At 38.4% G+C, this 19,300-nt stretch overlaps 2 protein-coding genes across 2 annotated transcripts in view; both read right to left on the minus strand.

Moving 5' to 3' along the window:
* LOC140328020 (uncharacterized) overlaps positions 1-7,357 on the minus strand; it is a 57,047-nt gene extending 49,690 nt beyond the window's left edge. Inside the window, exons 1-4 of the mRNA XM_072407351.1 lie at positions 7,298-7,357; positions 4,201-4,360; positions 2,539-2,700; positions 1,223-1,386 (exon numbers count right to left, since the gene is read on the minus strand). Of these exons, the coding sequence (XP_072263452.1) occupies positions 1,223-1,386; positions 2,539-2,700; positions 4,201-4,360; positions 7,298-7,357 (546 nt within the window). The remainder of the gene's footprint in view (positions 1-1,222; positions 1,387-2,538; positions 2,701-4,200; positions 4,361-7,297) is intronic.
* A 2,190-nt stretch (positions 7,358-9,547) lies between these two features.
* Positions 9,548-19,300, minus strand: part of LOC140328092 (uncharacterized) — a 101,088-nt gene continuing 91,335 nt past the window's right edge. Inside the window, exons 18-21 of the mRNA XM_072407472.1 lie at positions 14,390-14,477; positions 14,039-14,189; positions 11,259-11,454; positions 9,548-9,792 (exon numbers count right to left, since the gene is read on the minus strand). Of these exons, the coding sequence (XP_072263573.1) occupies positions 9,548-9,792; positions 11,259-11,454; positions 14,039-14,189; positions 14,390-14,477 (680 nt within the window). The remainder of the gene's footprint in view (positions 9,793-11,258; positions 11,455-14,038; positions 14,190-14,389; positions 14,478-19,300) is intronic.

Here is a 19,300-nt window from a genome sequence, read left to right on the forward strand (position 1 = left end):
ACAACTAAAACCTAATCATGTGGAAATGGTATTGTTCTCCTGCTATTATTTGGTGCTAAATGCCAAGGAAAAGATTTTAAGAATATGACATTTGAAGATGTTCTATTGACGGAGACAAAGACCACATGCAGGAATGTGTTAAAAGAGTGTATAAACGCAGATCAATAAAAAGTATAAGGAAACATGTATGTAAATTCAATTCACAACAAAAATACATTTTTGGTATAGGAAATGTTATGTCGGTTGCACTAGCTGGTGTGATGAAGATTTTTAGACAATTTTGCAATTTTGTAATTTTGCAAAAAATTGCTGTGTTGGCTTTGTGCTCAGCAGTAGAAAGACACAAATGAATATTTTGGTACACATACAAAATACATACTATATAATCTAGTACTTTCTGCAGGTGTCCAATGCTAGAAACTTTACCTGTGACATGAGAGTGTTAAACTTTTTGAATAAATTGATCCTAATATAAATGCTGTGCCACACTGTAAACGTTCTTATAAAGAGCTTTCATTTTTAGGATCATAGTAGGAGGAGTTTTGTTCAAAAATAGTTGTATTATATTATCAAATAAATTATTTGTCTTACTGGACTAAAATACAATGTATTGCAAACCTTAATAGTATATTGAATAATCCTATATCATAGCACCATTTAAAATTTAAAATATCAGCGAGCATGTTTTCTTCTTCTTAATAATGATTACCCCCATGAAAACTATGGACTTTTTTCAACATATTTTTATATGATCAAGATTGTATTAAGCTTTGGGAAATTCATACAATCAATTATAAATGCAATTCACATACATATAAGTACGTATGACAATTGGTTTTCACACCCCATTAAGTTAGTCAAGGGGGTGTTTCCTGTCTTCTATACAGATTGGTAGCTACATATACTCAACCCCGACGTGTTTCGCGGCATGTGAATGCTGGGGACCAGAGACCAGGGGAAGCAGATGCCTGCCGGGCATCTGCTTGCGGGTCTTAGGCTAGAGGGCAGGACCAGGCGGGAAATTTAAAATAATAAGGATTTTTAAGTATTGCCTTTTACATTTAAAAATCCTCATTATTCATACCGCCAGGGAGGTTAATGGGGTATTTGACAGGTATTTAGTAAGAGCATCAAACATATTTTTTCCCCACAAAGCAAAATTAATAATATGTAGATTCAAACATGCCATCAGGGATGAAGATGCCACAATTCTGCCACATACCACTGAAGGATCTGTCCACTTTGGTGAGGTTTGTAGGCTGGTGAAATCATGCTGTCTTGTCAGAAATTTCTCGTCTCCTCCCCAGTTTTGTGGCAATTCAGGTAACTGTATACTCTGGGCTCCCTTTAGAATTCTAGCAAATGCATTGATATAAAGACCTTCCACTAATGAAGTGTAATAGAAAGAGAAATATCATAATATTATCTGGCCTATGCATACAATTAACAATATATGTGTATTCAAACCAAGTCAATATGAAGCATATATTACGAAAGGAAAGAAAGTTGGAGGCAATATTTCAGTAACCTCCAGCAATCTCATTTTCCTAGAAACAACGGGTGAAGTGCAGGTAAAATAACAAATGTCCAACATCCAATTAGTTGTAATGTACATAAAAAAGGAACCACTGAATGGTAAGGAACCTAAAAAGCTCAAATACAATGTGGTTAGTCCTACAATGCAGATAAAAAAACATTTATAATTTTATAGAGTCATTATTCCAATGGTTTGGGTGTGTGAATGACATCATGGCCATGGAGGACTTGGTGTCATCTAGTTTTACTGGGTTCATTTTCAGAATGCTACAAAATACCTTGAGCTACATCAGGCTTTGGAACTCCTGTCTCCCTTGTTGAGCCCCTCATAGTCACTTTTCCAGTCTTTAGACTCTGGTGGCCCAGAGCAGGGCAGAATCCTGTCTTTTTCATTTTTCTCATTCTCCATATCTTCTTTTTTTCTCAACCCTATACTCCCTTCCTTATCCACAGACCCCGTCCACCTCCCTTTTTTTATTCTTCTCTATCTCTCTTTTTCATTTACTAATAAAATTAAACATTTGTGTTTTAGCATCCAGCCAGCCCCTAGGATCTCATCTTTAGACACCCCCAGACCCTGAAAAGTTATTTTATTTATTTAAATAAAAAAATAAACACTATGTTGACAGCTGTAAACCCAAACATTCTATTCGGAACACTTGGCTCATAGAACTAAAACCACCTGTTGAAATTCAGCCAACACAACAAAACCCTAACTTGACCTATGGGATCAGACACCTATAAATCAGGGATCTGGGTAAAAAGTAATACCCCTTATGAACTTTCCTAAACATTACATATACATTCTGTCACAATTATAATATCACTTGGAAATCACATGAAGGTAACAATCTATGATAATAATATAAATAACTTTGTTTAGGCACTTCGTATTGAGGCCACTATGTAGAGTGCCAACATACAAACCCAAGACATTAAGATCCACATATGAAGTAGAAAAAAATGTATAATAATTTTTAGTTTAATCAAGGTATAATTTACCTTCAAGTCCAAAGGCCTGTTTAATCCTCAGGCGCAGGCCACTATGTTGCTGATAACGCACTGCATGATGAATATTACAATAGCTAAGGGATGGCTGCAGAAAAGAAGACTTATCACCACCAATCATTTCCTTGTACCAGCCTTCCACATTGCTTTCTGGAACTGCAATAAAAAAATGAAAGAATCAATAAGTCACTGTATATGAAATAAATACTATTACAATACTGTACTCCTAGGAAGGACCATAGAAGGTTCTTGATATTAACAAAATACCACATGGCGGAAAACACAAAATATGAAGTTTTGCAAAGTCTAAAAACAAGGGCTTATTACAATGTATACTATTGCAATCATTGCATCGGTGGGAGGGGCTTAAAGGTGTATGGTTCTCCACCCTGGATAGAGAATGTGTACGGTACGGGTCACATGTATTGAGTGCAATGGTCAGGTGCAGGCATCAGGTGTATGTAATCTACTGTATGGAGAAGACAGAAGTGATAATGATAAGAGGTACAAAACCTACTTTATGAATGGCTTGGGAGTGCATAACCTATATAGTGCAGGGGTCAGGTGTGTGTAATCTACTGTGAGGAGGAGTCAGATGTAAATAATGTAAATTGTGTAGGGGTCAGAGGTATGAATGGATCAATAGTGTATAATTTATGTAGTGCAGGGGTCAGGTGTGTGTAACATACATTATGCAGGAGTCAGAAGTATGTACACTGCAGCGCACATCATCCCCTATGAATAATTTTAACACCTTCCCCTAATACTAAAGCACAGCAGTGTATCTCTGCATCTTGCCATGTCTACTTAGTACCTTTCAAGTACATTTGCCTATCTCTAGTTAACTTTAAAGTATATTTGCCCATCTCAGTTGACATAGAATGCTAAAAAAAGAACTTTTGTTGAATAAATCACAATGCAAATTGTATATAAATATACTGCAAAAAGGTAGCCATTTTAACACAAACTGCTCCACATTACATTTTGGCCAATAGAGTGGCTAAGTGGTTAGCACTCTTGCCATGCAGCCCTTAGATGCTGGGTTGCATAGAGTTTGTACATACTTCTTTATTTTAGTGGGATTTCTGGCTACAATCCAAAAACATATTGGTAAGTTAATTAAACGCAAATAATGACCCTTGTATGCATGTAACTGGCAGAGATATTAAGGACTTAGCCTGCAGGGGCACGTACTGATGTGAATAATTTAATGTTTTCTGAAAAGAGCTGCAATGAAAAAGTGGATGTTTTATTAAAAAGCAGAACTAGTTATTTATATTAGTTAAAGTAGAGCAAGTTGTTGTTTCACTTTACAGATATTAGTATGTAACATTCATATTTAAATCAGATTCTCAGATATTCAACACTGCAACACCCTAATAATAGAACTTATCCAAGCATACAGTAACAGCGCAAGATAGATGCACAGCTTAATGTGGAGCTGTATTGTTCTAGGAAGACTCATGAAGAGAGTTGGCAAAATACTTGATTGCTGTTCATAGCTTTCTTGTGTCTGTGCTTTTTCTTGTAAATGTAATGTTTCTCATTATGCTATTTGTTTAAATGTATTTAATTTAAGTGACTGTTTAATGTCAGGGTAAAAAAAAATTGTGTTTAACATATTTTCCATAGCTTGCTAGTCTGTAGTGTATATACCTTGCTCTTTCTCCATTAACTCTTTTGCCATATCCTTCACCTGCTTGGGAAATAAGGTATCTTTTTCAAATGTGGACATGATCTCTGTTTCTGACCTTGTAGGCTTAGCTTCATCTGAGAAGTAGTATCCTGATGCGTAGCTGGGCACAGGCTCTGAACTCTGCAAGAAGAGAAAGCATATAGTGATTGTGACAAGATTGGCAAAAATAGAATAGTTGGCATTGTACACACTGCCATATGTTATGCTGCTTCAGCATTGCTAAATCAACATAATGATGCCTGTAATGGTTTGTATTCATGCTTGGACTGCATACACTGTTCTTGAAACACATTTTATACATTTCAGCTGCAGCAGCTTTTAATAAAATGCTATGGGAGCAGCATAAAAAGGACAATGAGAATAGCACTAAATTGCCATGCACAATGACTTTCTGCCGTTTTTTAGCTCAATGTGCATAGATCTATTTCATACATAACAGCAGCTTCATCACTGGTATTACAGTAGATGTCAGAACAGGTAGAAATCTGAGTGGTCAGTATAAGAGGATTAAATTGTATTTTCAATGCTTTATGTTGAAGTAAAATAGTCTTTTCTCATTATCTCAAATACTGTTTTTTTCAAAGCAGGTATAGTTACACACTAAAGGTATGTTACAATTTCACTGGGACGGACAAATAAAGACTAACAGAAGTACTGAAATACCCTAACTTTCCTGCTGTGTGTCTTTTTTAATTCTGCCTACTCGACCAAAAACGTAGGCATTTGGCCATATTATTTTGGTAGAAGGTGATTATCAAAGTTCAGAGTAACTGGTCCTAAACCTGTAAGAGAATTTGAATCACTAAATGCCTAGGTGTAAGGAAATAGTATGAAGGTACAGTACATACTGTAATACCATTCTATGAAGTTGTTTTTTATTTATTCACTTCATCGTCACTGTTATTAGTGTTTTTATCAGGATATACCATTGAACATATCCAATACATAGCCTTCTTTGCTCTGAAGCACTATTGGTGTGGGGAGTAAGCATACTTGCAACTGCAAGATGCCCCTTTATTTGGAGATCTCAATTACCATACAAGCCCACAACATGTAAAAAAATGTTCACACTTGTGGTACTGCGTGCTAGGGATAGGTTTATATGTGTCCTCTATTTAAGAGCCATTAGATGATACTTCCTGTGGAATGTATGTGGAAATCCTATCATTCTACTGGTTGTAATATTTGGTATGTTTTTGTTTAATAGGTGCATGCTTTTATACATAGGTATGCATAAAGTTGTGAGAATATATATTTTACAAATATCCGCTCCACAGATTTCACATATTTCCCCTTGAAGAAATAAAATTGTATAGTGTGCCTTTGTGAATCCTTATTCTGAGCAATATCTAAAGGTCAAAAATTGAATTCTGATAACTTTGGATGACTGTATTGAGTTGTACTGGATGATTTTAAAACAGAATGTGATGTCTCATGTGGAATATATACACAGCTAAAACAATGCTATATGTTGGCTTTTTTTTCATAATTAAAAAAAAATGTAAATAGATCCATTTTTTTATCTTACGTGTTATGTTTTATTTTATTTTACAGGCAATTTAAAGTCATCTTCTCGCTAGTGATTTTGTGACCTCATTTGCCTTTTTTCTAAATGTTATAATGTTATGACTTGGGATGTGGCCATAGAGTTAGGCTCATAAATATTTGGACCGAGAAAAGTTTTTTCTAATTTTGGTTCTGTACATTACCACAATTCATTTTAAATGAAACAACTCAGATGCAGTTGAACTGCAGACTTTCAGCTTTAATTTAGTGGGCTGAACAAAAAAATGTGAGGAACTAAAGCCTTTTTTTTAACACAATCACTTCATTTCAGGGGCTCAAAAGTAATTGGACAAATTAAAAAGCTGAAAATAAAATGTTCATTTCTAATACTTGGTTGAAAACCCTTTGCTGGCAATGACAGCCTGTATTCAAATCAACTCCAGGCCTTTTAATAAATATTATGCAGCCATGTTTGATACAAAAAGCATTTAACTAGACATTTAACTCAAAAAAACAACAACAACCAACCAGCAATTACCTTTCATTGTTCTGAACAAGGAAAAAAAACTACATTGGGTGATTTCCTATTGGATAAATGTTTTAAATATTTGTGTCTTTTTGTATTATCATATTTAATAGGTATATTGGCATTGATTACGTACATTTGTTCTTTAAAAAAATGCTGTTTTACAAAAGCAGGTTGTTTCCTTGAGCTGTACTAGAGTAGTGTCAGGGCTTCTAAGGATCTTGTCTTTCCAGGGACAAATATCACAGTTCTAATATTTTTCTGGCTGTCTCTCAGCGACATTGTATTTCTTTTTACTGTGATCTACCCTTTGTGCAGATCCTCCCATTTATACTGTTGCCCTGGAGCAGACTCTGTTCTGAGATACAGGGCATAAAATTTCTTCCCCTTTATAGTTTGCATTTGTGACACAATACTACATGCTTGAGCACTTTTCAGATGAACATAGATGTGCTCCAGTGCTCTGACCTAAATATGCCAATGACTATCATTTGCAAAAAGAAGACGGTTTTAGAATCCACATGTATATCTGAATATTGCAGCTGCTCTTTGAAAAGGATGTAGTTTATTAATAAATGCTATATTCATTCTTCTGAATGCAGCAGTTCACAGTCACTTAGGTCTAATACCATTTGTGCACTGCTGTAAGCTTTTCCAAAACTTTAGATTTATTTACTGGTTTTGAATACCTAATTCTAATAACAACAATGCTTTTTTTATCCTTTAAATATAAGCTGGCATGCATGGTACTTGTAAAATAGTACACATGACCTAATTATGAGAAGAAAATCAATATTAAAATAATCCCATGCACATCTGTCACCTCCCTACTACCACCACACACACATACACAATAGGAGAAGGTGGGAAGAAAATAAAGAAGGGGTCATTACGAGAGAATATGAAAAAGAGTTCTGACAAAAAGTTGATCATGTGTTATTTTTTTTTTTAATTACGTTTTTAAAAATTGTTGTATAATTTGCATTTATATATGTACACAAGGCAGCCATATTTGCTTATTTTACCGGCTCCATTTTCTCCTTTGCAGTGGTAAGCCATGGATCTGTGGAGAAGATTCCCCGCATCTATAGTGGAGAATTTTTCAGGTTCATGCGTTTTCAGTAGCAGTAAATGATACTCCTCCAGGGTTTGTTTCAGTGAACAAGATTCACTGCTTTATAAATAGGCATCTATGAGATGTCAGGTCTATCCAAATAGATAACACCCCTCCTCTGAGAGTGAGAGTTCTGGCTCACTTTTAGACTAAATATTTAAATTATTACATAAATCTAACTATGATAGGCAGTCCAGTTAGTAATCGACATTGTTACGATTTTTGTTAAGTTGGCTAGAGTTTTTCAATCTTTCTTTGCTAAAGTCTATTCTGAATTACACGAAATTTTATGTCATTGACTTGAAAGCCAAAATTACAATGTAATAGGGATCACTGTAACAAATGCATGTAATACACTTCTTGTGGATTCACAACTTCTGGAATAAGCTATTTTCCCTGACAATAACACCTTCATCTTAACATTGGTAGGACAAATTAATTGTGCAAAAAATATTGCAGCAATAAAATCAAAATATACTTTAAGCTATAACTCCTTACATAGACTAGAAAAAAAGACGTGGTGAGCCAACAAATCACCGAACCACATTTTAAAAAATGAATTTACAAGCAACACACAGGTTGGAAAGCCACAACTGTATTCTAATGCTAGGACAATAATAGTTGTAGTAGATGGAGTCTTAATTCAGAGCAGATAAATTATTGCTATTAAAACAAATCCAAAGACAGAGAGGTATACCAGTGGATAAATTCAGTGAAATGTGTCACTGAAGGTAGTTGTCTATTGTAAATAACATTACAGTTTGTAATTATAGTCGGTTGCACAGACTCAAAATAAAACACAGGGATGACAAAGTTGTCAAAAAGTTAGTTAGGATGAGGAGGGATAATGATAACATTTTTTAAATATTTACATTTGAATGATATTTTTAACAATGCTCATTATTGCATACACATATACTTATTCTAGATATTTTCAGCATTTTACATTTGCAGCCTACCCATTGCATATTGTATACCTACATATTTTAATACTAGGAGTATATGAACTGTCTATGTGAGCAAACATTTAGGGGGTCTATGTATAAAGCAACAAATCTGATATTCATCAATACTAAAACTAATGGAGAATCAATCTCTGCCATTGATATATATAGACCTAGAAGACTCTGCTCCAGAGAATGTTTTAGGTGAATGTCAGATTCACTACCTTAAAAATACCCCCCTCCCCCACACAACTCCTAGGGTGTAATGGCAAATCCAACTCCTAACTATTCTTCACCCCAATAAAGATTCCAGAGATCAGATGCACAATGCTCAAAGACAACAATACCTTCAAGTGTATAAAATTTTATACCAGTCTGAGAATGTGTGGAACATGTTATGTTATATTACATCACTCAAACTACATATAGATGATCTAATTTATTAAATACACTTTTAATGTCCAAACAGCATTTTAGTAGATTCTGAAAATGGTACATTTTTACATACTCCAAACAACTTACATCTGCACCAGCCTTTATAACCTTTAAGCTACGTACACACTTCCAATTATTATCGTCGGAAAACGAACGACGAACGTTCCTGCACGATATACACGAACGATCGTATAGCACCGATCCTGCACATAGAGGTAACGACACGATTGTTCGTAGATATTGTACACACAATAGATACGATCGTTTAAGCGATAGAGGAACTATGTGCACGACAGGAAAGTGACCGGACGTTCGTTCATCACGCATGCTCTGAACATGGACGATCAACGAACGACCGTACACACGAACGATGTTCAACGATCGTCGTCCAATCCGATCCGCCGGTCCGGTCGTTCGTTTCCAGCGACTTTCCTCGTTCGTCGGCGTCGTTGGTTACTTTTTTACGAACGATTTTTTGCCCAATCGATCGTTCGTCGTTCGATTGGAACGATAAAAATTGGAAGTGTGTACGCACCTTTAGACTAGATCAGAAGTACCAGTAAAAAAGTAGCTTTAATTCTACAAAATATTCAAACAAAAAGTTTGTGACTCTTTGGAGTCAAAAACAAACTGTGACCAACAGACCTGAACATTGTTGAATATGTTATCAGTCAGTATTCTCCACATTGTTTGTCCAAAGTACCTTTGCATTTTACGCCCTGTTCACACCTGAGCACATTCTGACACCTTTAACTGATTTCTTTGATATACAACAGATCAGCTTATTTGCTGTGTTGCTTTGCTGCAATGTTTTTTGCTGTAAGTGTGTATACATAACTTGAACTTGCCTCAGAGTGTGGTAGGAGTCGAACCAAAAGAGAACAACAGGGAAACGCCGGATATTTTTGTAAGTCTCCTGGTGCAAGTGAGTCCAATTTTTTAGAAGGTAAACCAGTTCTCAGTCTCAGTTGAAATCCTCCAACATTAAGCTTCCCATCATCATTAAACAGTCGGAGGATGCAGTTCCCTAGGTATAAAACATTAAAATCAATAATGGCATTTGTTTTTTGTTGTTAATATAATTTTTTTATGTGAAAAAGTATTCTAATGTAAAATCTGTTTAATTTGTCAATAAATATGTGGATATGCAACTAAGTATGGCAAGCTTTGTAGTGTAGAGAACTCTAGTAACTTTAGTGGTCTAGAGAACTCTAGTAACTCCCAGTTACGTCTCCTGCTGTCATTTAATGTGAATACAACAAAGTCCATCTTTTACTATGGCTGTGTGCTGCATTGTGAAAAACCAGTGTATTGGCATGCATTGTGTTAGGGTAGATCATTTATTTGAATAGGTTGCCCAAAGCAACACATCACACACAAATGCAGTATTTGCTGAAGTTTTCAAAATGCACTGCATGGAAATTGTGTGTAGTGCATTAGTAAAATGGGTTTGGACTGTCATGAACAATAAACGGCAACCCAATAATAATGGCAACAATAAATTTGCAATTCATTGCTGCGCATGATCTTAAAGCAAATGTTTCTAGGGGCAACATTATAGTTGGAATAAGCCTTGACTGGCTTCAAGTGTTGCCCTCTCTTTCCCAATCCTAAAACAGTGAATACTAGTTGCATATTATTAGTGTTTTAATAGCTGTCCAGATTTGAGATTTACAGGACAAAATCATGCTCCAGGATTTAATCTAACAAGCCAATGCTAAATATACCTCTCAAAAGATTAATGAGTTTGTTTATTGATTCATGTTTTTACAATTGAAAATGTATTCCTTTTTCTGTGAGCTGTTTTACCTTTCATCACTCCACCCCATTAGCACCCCAAGATTACTCTCAATTTTTGTTCAATATAAAGTGCCAGCAATCTATGGGACTGGGGTTATTTATGACGCATTACAGGCAGACAAGAATGTACAGTACAGCCTATTTGTATATCTTATCTGCCCCCTATAAACACAACATTTTACTTTGTTGTCAGCTGTTTTTTCTGTGTGGTAGCCAACTAATCTCACTTACTAGTTTTAGTGACCAAAACTAGAGTTGTGATGGGTGGCTTTATTCAAATATTATTGCAGATGCTAAATAATACCTTTGCTGTATAGGAAAAACAGCCTAAAATATCACTAGCTATAGAAAATATGACTATGCATAAAATGTTATAACTAAAAAAGGTCTACACATGACAATCCCGATATAATTGTATACAAACATGCAACATTTCTTTTGATGGTTTTTTTTTTCATTTATAGTGACCCTTTAAGTTTGCACATAAACATTTTTCCACCTTTAAACAATAAATGTGAAACCAGTTATACTAATAGTAAAAGGACTTTACCTAACGTTGTATGCACAGACACAATATAGCAGCATACAAGCTATCACAGCTGCACCTTAATGCAATATTACAGTAATATAAAATTGACCATGCCAAGTGCTGTTTCTGCATTCTTCCTATTAAAAAAAAAAAGATTTAATTACCGATTATAGCAACATTTCCAGAGTCTACAGTAGACACTTGAAACAAAATAGAGGAAGTAACAGTTAACAGATCATCCTCTGAATTTAGTGTTTGACGAAAGCAGATCATGGGATTCCGAGCTGGACTGTCCATTCTTGGAAGAGCCACAAATGAAGGCTTAGCTTTGCTGCCAGAATTAAGAATTTGACCAGAAACCTGCAGACAAATAAAAGTGATGTTTAAAGCATGCTTCATTAAAATGTTTGCTGCATTTAGAGGCATTCTGCATTTAGAGAGGCCCTGTCCTCACCAGAACATATAGTATATTTTTATCTCTAAATGTCATAGTTGTCAATTTTACACAATATTGCCCTCATGTGGGAAAATTGTCTTGTTGCAGAGTTACGGGTTCAGTGGTCTGTCACTGAGGGTCTATATCTGATTGTGTCTTTGCTAACACACACATACATACACTTATTTACACACGTCTACACACGTACAAATGTAGAAATATATCCAGTCTTTGTATGCTCCAGATTCATATACAGTATTAAAAGAGATTTGCTGAGGCTGTGATTCCGATAGCTGAGCCTGTTTGAAGGAAACGTCTATGTACAGTATTTAAGTACTTCTGCGAGACTGTGAAAAGAATCTACTCTCTGAATACAGCTTCAGCTGTGATTTTACCCTTACCTGAGGCTGTTTGCAGGAGAATAGATCACAGTTTTAGAGCTGTTTGTTTACATTTGCTGAGGTCATTCAGGAGCAGTCCTCCTGCACACAGCCTTAGCTGTCAATTTAATTTGTCTTAGTGGTAGCGGAACAGCAGAGGGCAGCTGGAAAAAGAGAATAATCCAACATACCCTGAAGTGTTGAATTCGTCTTAGCTTTCTACTGCCTTTAACTCTGTAATATGCAAGCAAAATAATTTCTCAAAGTGGACAATAGTATGTACAAATAATGCACTTATATAAAAAAACACATTTGGCTCTCCTATATTGCAGTGATTACCACTAAACAGGAGACATAAATATGTTCATAAATGGCTAAAAATTGAAATTTGCATTTCAAATGTACCTGTGTCCAGACAAAAGAATAATTCATAGATTGTTATTAAATAGTAAAAGAGTTTTTAAATAGGCCTGAACTTGTATATTTTAGAATGTGGTAACATACATTAAGTTGTGATAAAGAAGTCTATTCATTTTTCATGGATGGCAGCGCACCCCAGTAAAACTTTATCTGAACCTGATCATATTTTAGGAACGTAACACAGGGAAACACATGACAAACTGGCCTAAATCCAAATATTTGCATTCTTCTACTTTTCATTTTGGCACTTCACAAAAATGTTAGCAGTCCTTGTACTGGTTAACAGTATGTAAGGTTAACAGTATAATACCATGTATGAACTTAAGGAATACACTTATATGGCTCAATCATAGATTACAGTGATACATCAGCAGATTCAGATACTGTCTCTTTGTCTAAAGTAGAACCACTAATCTGGATGTGCTAAGCACTTGGAAGTTTGAACCTATGTGAGCAGATTTCTGGACAGGTGCCAATATAGTAAGGATGTATTTGGACCCTTAGCATGCCAGCAGACCAGCAGACACCTTCTACTGCTTATGCACTGGCCTGGTCCTGCTCAATTTACAAGGTAATTAGAAATAATTTTTTTTTGCAAATGGTTGTTGGCTACCAGTAGATGGTGCTGTGTCCTCATATAACATGTGTAACAAACGCTTTAACAACTTCACTTGTCTTTCGATGGCTCTGATCTGTCAAAGCCCTGCACTTGCAAGGGCAATCACAGTGATCGGATGTTAGGTTAGAACCAAGTGTAAACTGATATCCTTTTTTGCTAATGGCATTCCAAAGGCCCTACTTATATTTTGCTGGGTCCACAAGTTCTATTTAAATATTATGTCTCTACTGATACTAGTCAAGTTGTATCACTACCCTACCAAAACTACGCAAGGGAAAATTTTAGCAACACAGTGTAAAATCCAAGAGCATGTCCTGTTTATAAATTGTTTTCTAATTTTAACTGACCTCACTGCGTACATTGTACAGCTTTGCATTACCTTTTTCAGCTAGAAATATTGTGTACTTTTTTGAAAGCCTAGATATTATTGTGTAATAGTTTAAAACTAGTAACTGTGAACAAATGTGACCTATTGGTGGTTTTTGAGGAGCACAAAAACCCATTGCTAAACTTAATTAGCAAAAGAAGGTTAAATAAGGATTTATGTATTATTAATATTATTATTATTATTATTATTATTATTATTAATAATAATTAATTACTATTACTATTATTACACAGCGCTGTCCATAAATAGAGGTTGCAAATTACATACAGATACAGACAGTGACACAGGAGGAGGAAAGAACCCTGCCCCATAGAGCTTACAATCTAGGAGGTGGGGGAAGTATAACACTATAGGAGGGGGATATAGAATGGTGGGAAGTAGTGAGGGTTTTAGGAGACAAAAGAAGACGGGTAGCCCAGTTTGAAGAGATGGATACTAAGTGCTTTAAAGGAGCCAAAAGTATCTACAGTTTACAGCTTACTGCAACATAGAGATAATTGCAAGTACACAGACTAATGGACTGGGCAAGTTGGAATTCCAACATTATGCTTTGAAGATTTAATTTCTCCGAACTATTAAAGATGGTAAGGACATTGGGAGTAATTATTCTTTTGACACCATTACATTCTTTGTGGAATGGCTTTAGAAATCCAACTAATACTTTGAAGGATAACTGTTTTTCTATTATTATATATACTTACCTTGGTAATAATTGCACAGTCAGGTATATAATGTAAAGCATCAATATATAAATCAAAGGGCTCCTGCAATGTTGTCGAATGTGGCAATAATGTGGACTCATTATGGGCAACCCAGTGTGGCACAGGGGTTTGATTATAATCCTCTGTCTTCCTACATACAGAAACAAATTACAAGTAATCATACATGAACTATGGATTATCCAAGAAGTATAATATTTGGCAGAGCATATGTAAAGTTAATAAAGTATTAATCTTTTTGCTTCAGCATTATGTAGATCTTGACCAAGAAAAGTAGAAGTGACATAGTAGAAATTAAAAGTTGTGATACATTGTTGTGATTTTTAACCATACCTGCTGTATTCTTCCCTATTAATTATTTTGTGCTGAGGGATCCTTGTTGGATCATATACTGTTAATTCAATAGTTAATTCATGTGGTCCTAGAAAAGAAATGTATATAAATATAATTTTTCAGGAGAGTAGATTATTATATTGTGTGACAACAACAAAACATTTTATCACTTATTTTGTTTTAATACTCAACAGATGGATGCAAACATATGTATGCATATACTCTAAAAGCTAGTTAGGTGCTACAGAAAAAATATTCTGTCTTCAGTCAGCTTAACAGAAAAACAGACTTTTCCATAATATAGCTGAATTTTACTTCCTATAATTTGGCCCCCCATAAGATAAAGTACCATAAGATTTTTTCTCTGTCTATATGAGAAATCATCAACTATTTGAACATTTTTACCATGGTCCACAACCACAAGATTCAATCTATGACTGTAAAAGTTCACATAAAGAGGTTGTAGAGCATTTTCCCGAAAGTTTGAACTTAAGCTGCAACTTCCCCAACAACACCTTCATCTTAATCAACACTGTAATGTGTACATCTAGCACTTCTTGCAGCAAATGCTTTTTTTTTTTTTATCGACCTATGTCCAGCCAACTCCTTGCCACTATCAGACTGCATTTGGTCAAGTTTTTGCCTGCATCAGCCAGCTTCCAGCCATGTATTTGCCAGTATCAGACTGCCTCCAGACAAGGCTATCATGCTATATCATTTTTCTGTTTTATGGCTTTTTCAATTATTTTCATCTGGTGGTCTTTCCAGTAACACACTTCCTGCCCTAGGGTGACAACATTCACACACACTGTACAATATCTGTCATATCAAAATTCTGTTTGAGTTGAGGTCAGAGTAATTGGGGAAGAACAGCTGAGGAGCAGAAGGAAGACCAGGCAGAGGAACAAAGTGCACCATTTTGGAGAAACGATCCACCACTACCCAGATCACGGAACACCCCGAGGACAAGGGTAGATCAGTAATAAAATCCATGGCTATCTGTTGCCAAGGAGCCTCAGGAACAGGCAGAGGGAGCAAAAGGCCTGCAGGACGTTGCTTGGAGGTTTGTTACTGTGCGCATGACGGACAGGCAGTGACAAAGTCCTGAATGTCTTGCCGCATGGTTGGCCACCAGTAACGTTGGGAGAGAAGTTTGAAAGTTTTTTGTTGTCCGGCATGACCTGCAATCTTTGAGGAATGACCCCAGACTAGAATTCGCTTCCTGAGGTTCCGTGCAACAAAAGTCTTTCCGGGTGGAATCTCAGAAAACTTAACAGGGCATACAGCAATTTTTGCGGGATCAATGATGTGTTGAGGTTCCTCCTCTTGATCAGTAGCATCAAAGGACCTTGACAGAGCATCTGCTTTGATATTCTTCTCTGCGGCACGGAAATCAAGAACAAAATCAAAGCGTGCAAAGAATAAGGACCATCTAGCTTGGCGAGGATTCAGTCTTTGTGCAGACTGCAAATAAGTCAAATTTTTGTGGTCGGTGTAGATTACCACCGGATGAGATGCCCCCTCGAGAAGGTAATGCCATTCCTCTAGTGCCATTTTTATGGCCAATAACTCCCTGTCTCCAATTGAGTAGTTACGCTCAGGAGCAGAGAAGGCCCTCGAGAAGAAAGCACAGGGTACCATCTTGCCAGTAGAAGATTTTTGTGAAAGCACCGCCCCCGCTCCAAGAGACGATGCATCCACCTCCAAGAAGAATTGCTTGTTAGCATCAGGGCGATGGAGAACCGGAGCCGCAAAGAAGGCTTGTTTCAAAGTTTGGAAGACTGATTCAGCCTCTGCTGTCCAATTCTTAGGGTTTGCTCCCTTACGGGTCAAAGCGGAAATGGGAGCGGTCAAAGACGAGAAGTGCGGTATGAATTGGCGATAGAAGTTGGCGAATACCAGGAACCGCTGGATTGCTTTTAAACCTGATGGACGGGGCCACTTTAAGATTGCTGACAGCTTCTCAGGATCCAGCTGCAGACCAGTGTCGGAAATTATATATCCTAGGAATGGAATAGAGGATTTCTCAAAGGAACATTTTTCAAACTTGGCGTACAGACGATTTTGCCTTAATCTTTGAAGGACCAAATGAACCTGCTTCCGGTGAGTGGCCAGGTCTGGAGAAAAAACAAGAATATCATCAAGATACACTACCACACAGGAATATAGCAAGTCATTGAAGATGTCGTTAACAAACTCCTGGAATACTGCAGGAGCGTTGCATAGTCCAAAGGGCATTACCAGGTATTCATAGTGACCGTCACGGGTATTGAAGGCGGTCTTCCACTCATCCCCTTGGCGAATCCTAATCAGATTGTAGGCCCCACGTAGGTCTAATTTGGAAAAAACTTTAGCTCCCCTAAGGCGATCAAACAACTCAGGGATTAAGGGAAGCGGGTACTTATTCTTTACTGTTATCTTGTTAAGACCCCTGTAGTCGATACAAGGACGTAGGGAGCCATCTTTCTTTTTCACAAAGAAAAAACCCGCACCAGCCGGAGAGGAAGATTTGCGGATAAATCCCTTGCCAAGGTTCTCTTTGATATACTTGGACATGGCTTGAGTTTCTGCAGGTGAAAGGGGATAGATGCGCCCACGAGGAGGCGAGGAGCCTGGGACCAAATCAATAGGAAAGTCATACGGCCTGTGAGGGGGTAGTGTTTTAGCTTCCTTCTCATCAAAGACATCCATGTAAGCATGATAGGCCGCTGGAAGACCCTGGAGATTGGGTGGTACCTGCGTTGGCCGAGGAGGTGGGACAGAAAGGAGACATTTTTCATGACAGGATGGTCCCCAACGCAGCACCTCTCCGGACCTCCAGTCAAGGACAGGTTTGTGAACACGTAGCCGCGGAAGTCCCAAGAGGAGAGGATGTGACAGACCAGACAGAACCAGGAACGCAATTTCTTCAGTATGAAGTGTTCCCACCTGTACTTTTACAGGTTCTGTGATGAAGTGTATGGATTCCGACAGAGCCTTTCCATCGACGGACGATATAGTCAGAGCCCTCTGTAGGCGTTGAACGGGTATCGGATAACGATCCACTAGGCATTGTTGCAGGAAGTTCCCTGCTGCTCCGGAATCCAGAAGCGCCATCTCAGTAAATTGAACATTGCCTAATAACAAGGTTACTGGCAGAGTCAGAGGAGGAGAGGAATTACCTACACCTAGGGCCGCCTCTCCCACGGACCCTAGGCTCGGAAGTTTCCCGGCTTCAAGGGACAAGTAAGGAGCACATGATCAGGACTACCACAATAGAAACAGAGTCCTTTAGCACGGCGGTGATTGCGCTCCTGTTCAGACAGTCTAACCCGATCGACCTGCATGGGTTCAAGGACCACCGACACCATGGGAGGAGGTGGGTTAGAAGCTTGTGGAGGTGAAAATGCCCGATGACAGGGGCCTGTTTCACGTGCCACCTCTCTGGCGCGTTCCTGGAATCGTAAATCAATTCGAGTAGCCAGGGGGATGAGATCATCCAAGGAGGAGGGAATGTCCCGGCTGGCCAATTCATCTTTATTTCTCCCACAGAGTCCCTCCCAAAAAGTGGCCACAAGTGCCTCATTGTTCCAGCCGAGTTCCGAGGCTAACGTGCGGAACTGGACTGCGTACCGGCCCACAGATTGCTTCCCTTGACGCAACCGCAGCAGAGAGGATGTGGCAGAAGCGGTGCGACCGGGCTCATCAAACACCTTGCGGAAGGTCTCTAGGAAAGCTTGTAGATCTATTATAATTGGTTCGTTCCTTTCCCAGAGGGGATTGATCCAGGCCAGCGCCTCCCCAGTAAGGTGTGACATCAAAAAAGCTACTTTGGCTCGGTCAGAGGCAAATTGGTGAGGTAACAGTTCAAAATGAAGCGTACATTGATTTATGAAACCCCGGCACTGCTTAGGGTAACCATTGAAACGTGGGGGAGCTGCAAGATGCGGTCCAGAACCTAGTACATAGGAGGGTGGCGGGGCAGGAACTGAATTAGTTGGAGCAGAGAAGCTTGATGGCGCTGGGTTGGCAGATGTCAAATCATTCAGGCGCATATTCACATTGCGTAGATAGGCCAATATTTGATCCTGACGGTCACGCTGCTGAGCCAACTCCTGGTGTAACTCGATGGTACTGGGAAGATTTGGATCAGCGGAGTCCATGGCCTGAGCAAACTGTTATGCAAGCGGGTGTGGACCCACTGTGCCACTGACTGGGTATGCTCCAGAGGGGCGTGACTAAGCCGCTACCAGGTCTTAGCTAGAGCCTCTGATGGTGAGGATAGGCTTGGGCTGTGGGGTAGCTGCCAGGTGCCACTCCAGAGCAATCCCCAGGCCAGTGGCAGCTGACCACAGGAGTCAGGAAACCCGGTGCAAGCACCGAGGGGCTTGCGTGGCCAAGAAGTCCAGAAACAAGGATCCAAGATCAGGGTCAGGCGGCAATCAGGCAAAGTCCAAAAACATAATCCGAGGTCAGGGTCAGGCAGCAAACAGGCAAAGTCCAAAAACGTAATCCGAGGTCAGGGTCAGGCAGCAAACAGGCAAAGTCCAAAAACGTAAGCAAGGTCCGGTACACAGCAAAGCAAAACAGAGAAAACACCTTACCACTGAGAGTTACACAGGGTAAACCACAGAGATTGCTCAGGCAACTTCGTGTAGTAGGAGGTGCCTTTAAATACCTGCAGGAAACCAGCCATAGGCTGTAGAAAACAGAGGGCATGTGTGTGTTACCTCATAGATTAGGAGAGACACACCCACGCCAGCTCAAACACCAGAGCAAGTCTCAGCATGAAGTAAACACAGGCATGGAACATAGGTAGTGGGTTACCTGAAAGATAGGACCCGGCGCCCGTGCCTGCAATTAGGAGCAGCGGCGCCGGCACGACCTGCAGTGCTAACAGTATCCCCCCCCCCCCCTTTACATTTTTTACCT

The sequence above is a fragment of the Pyxicephalus adspersus genome, chromosome 1, assembly GCF_032062135.1.
Source record: "Pyxicephalus adspersus chromosome 1, UCB_Pads_2.0, whole genome shotgun sequence".
Classification (NCBI taxonomy): domain Eukaryota; kingdom Metazoa; phylum Chordata; class Amphibia; order Anura; family Pyxicephalidae; genus Pyxicephalus; species Pyxicephalus adspersus.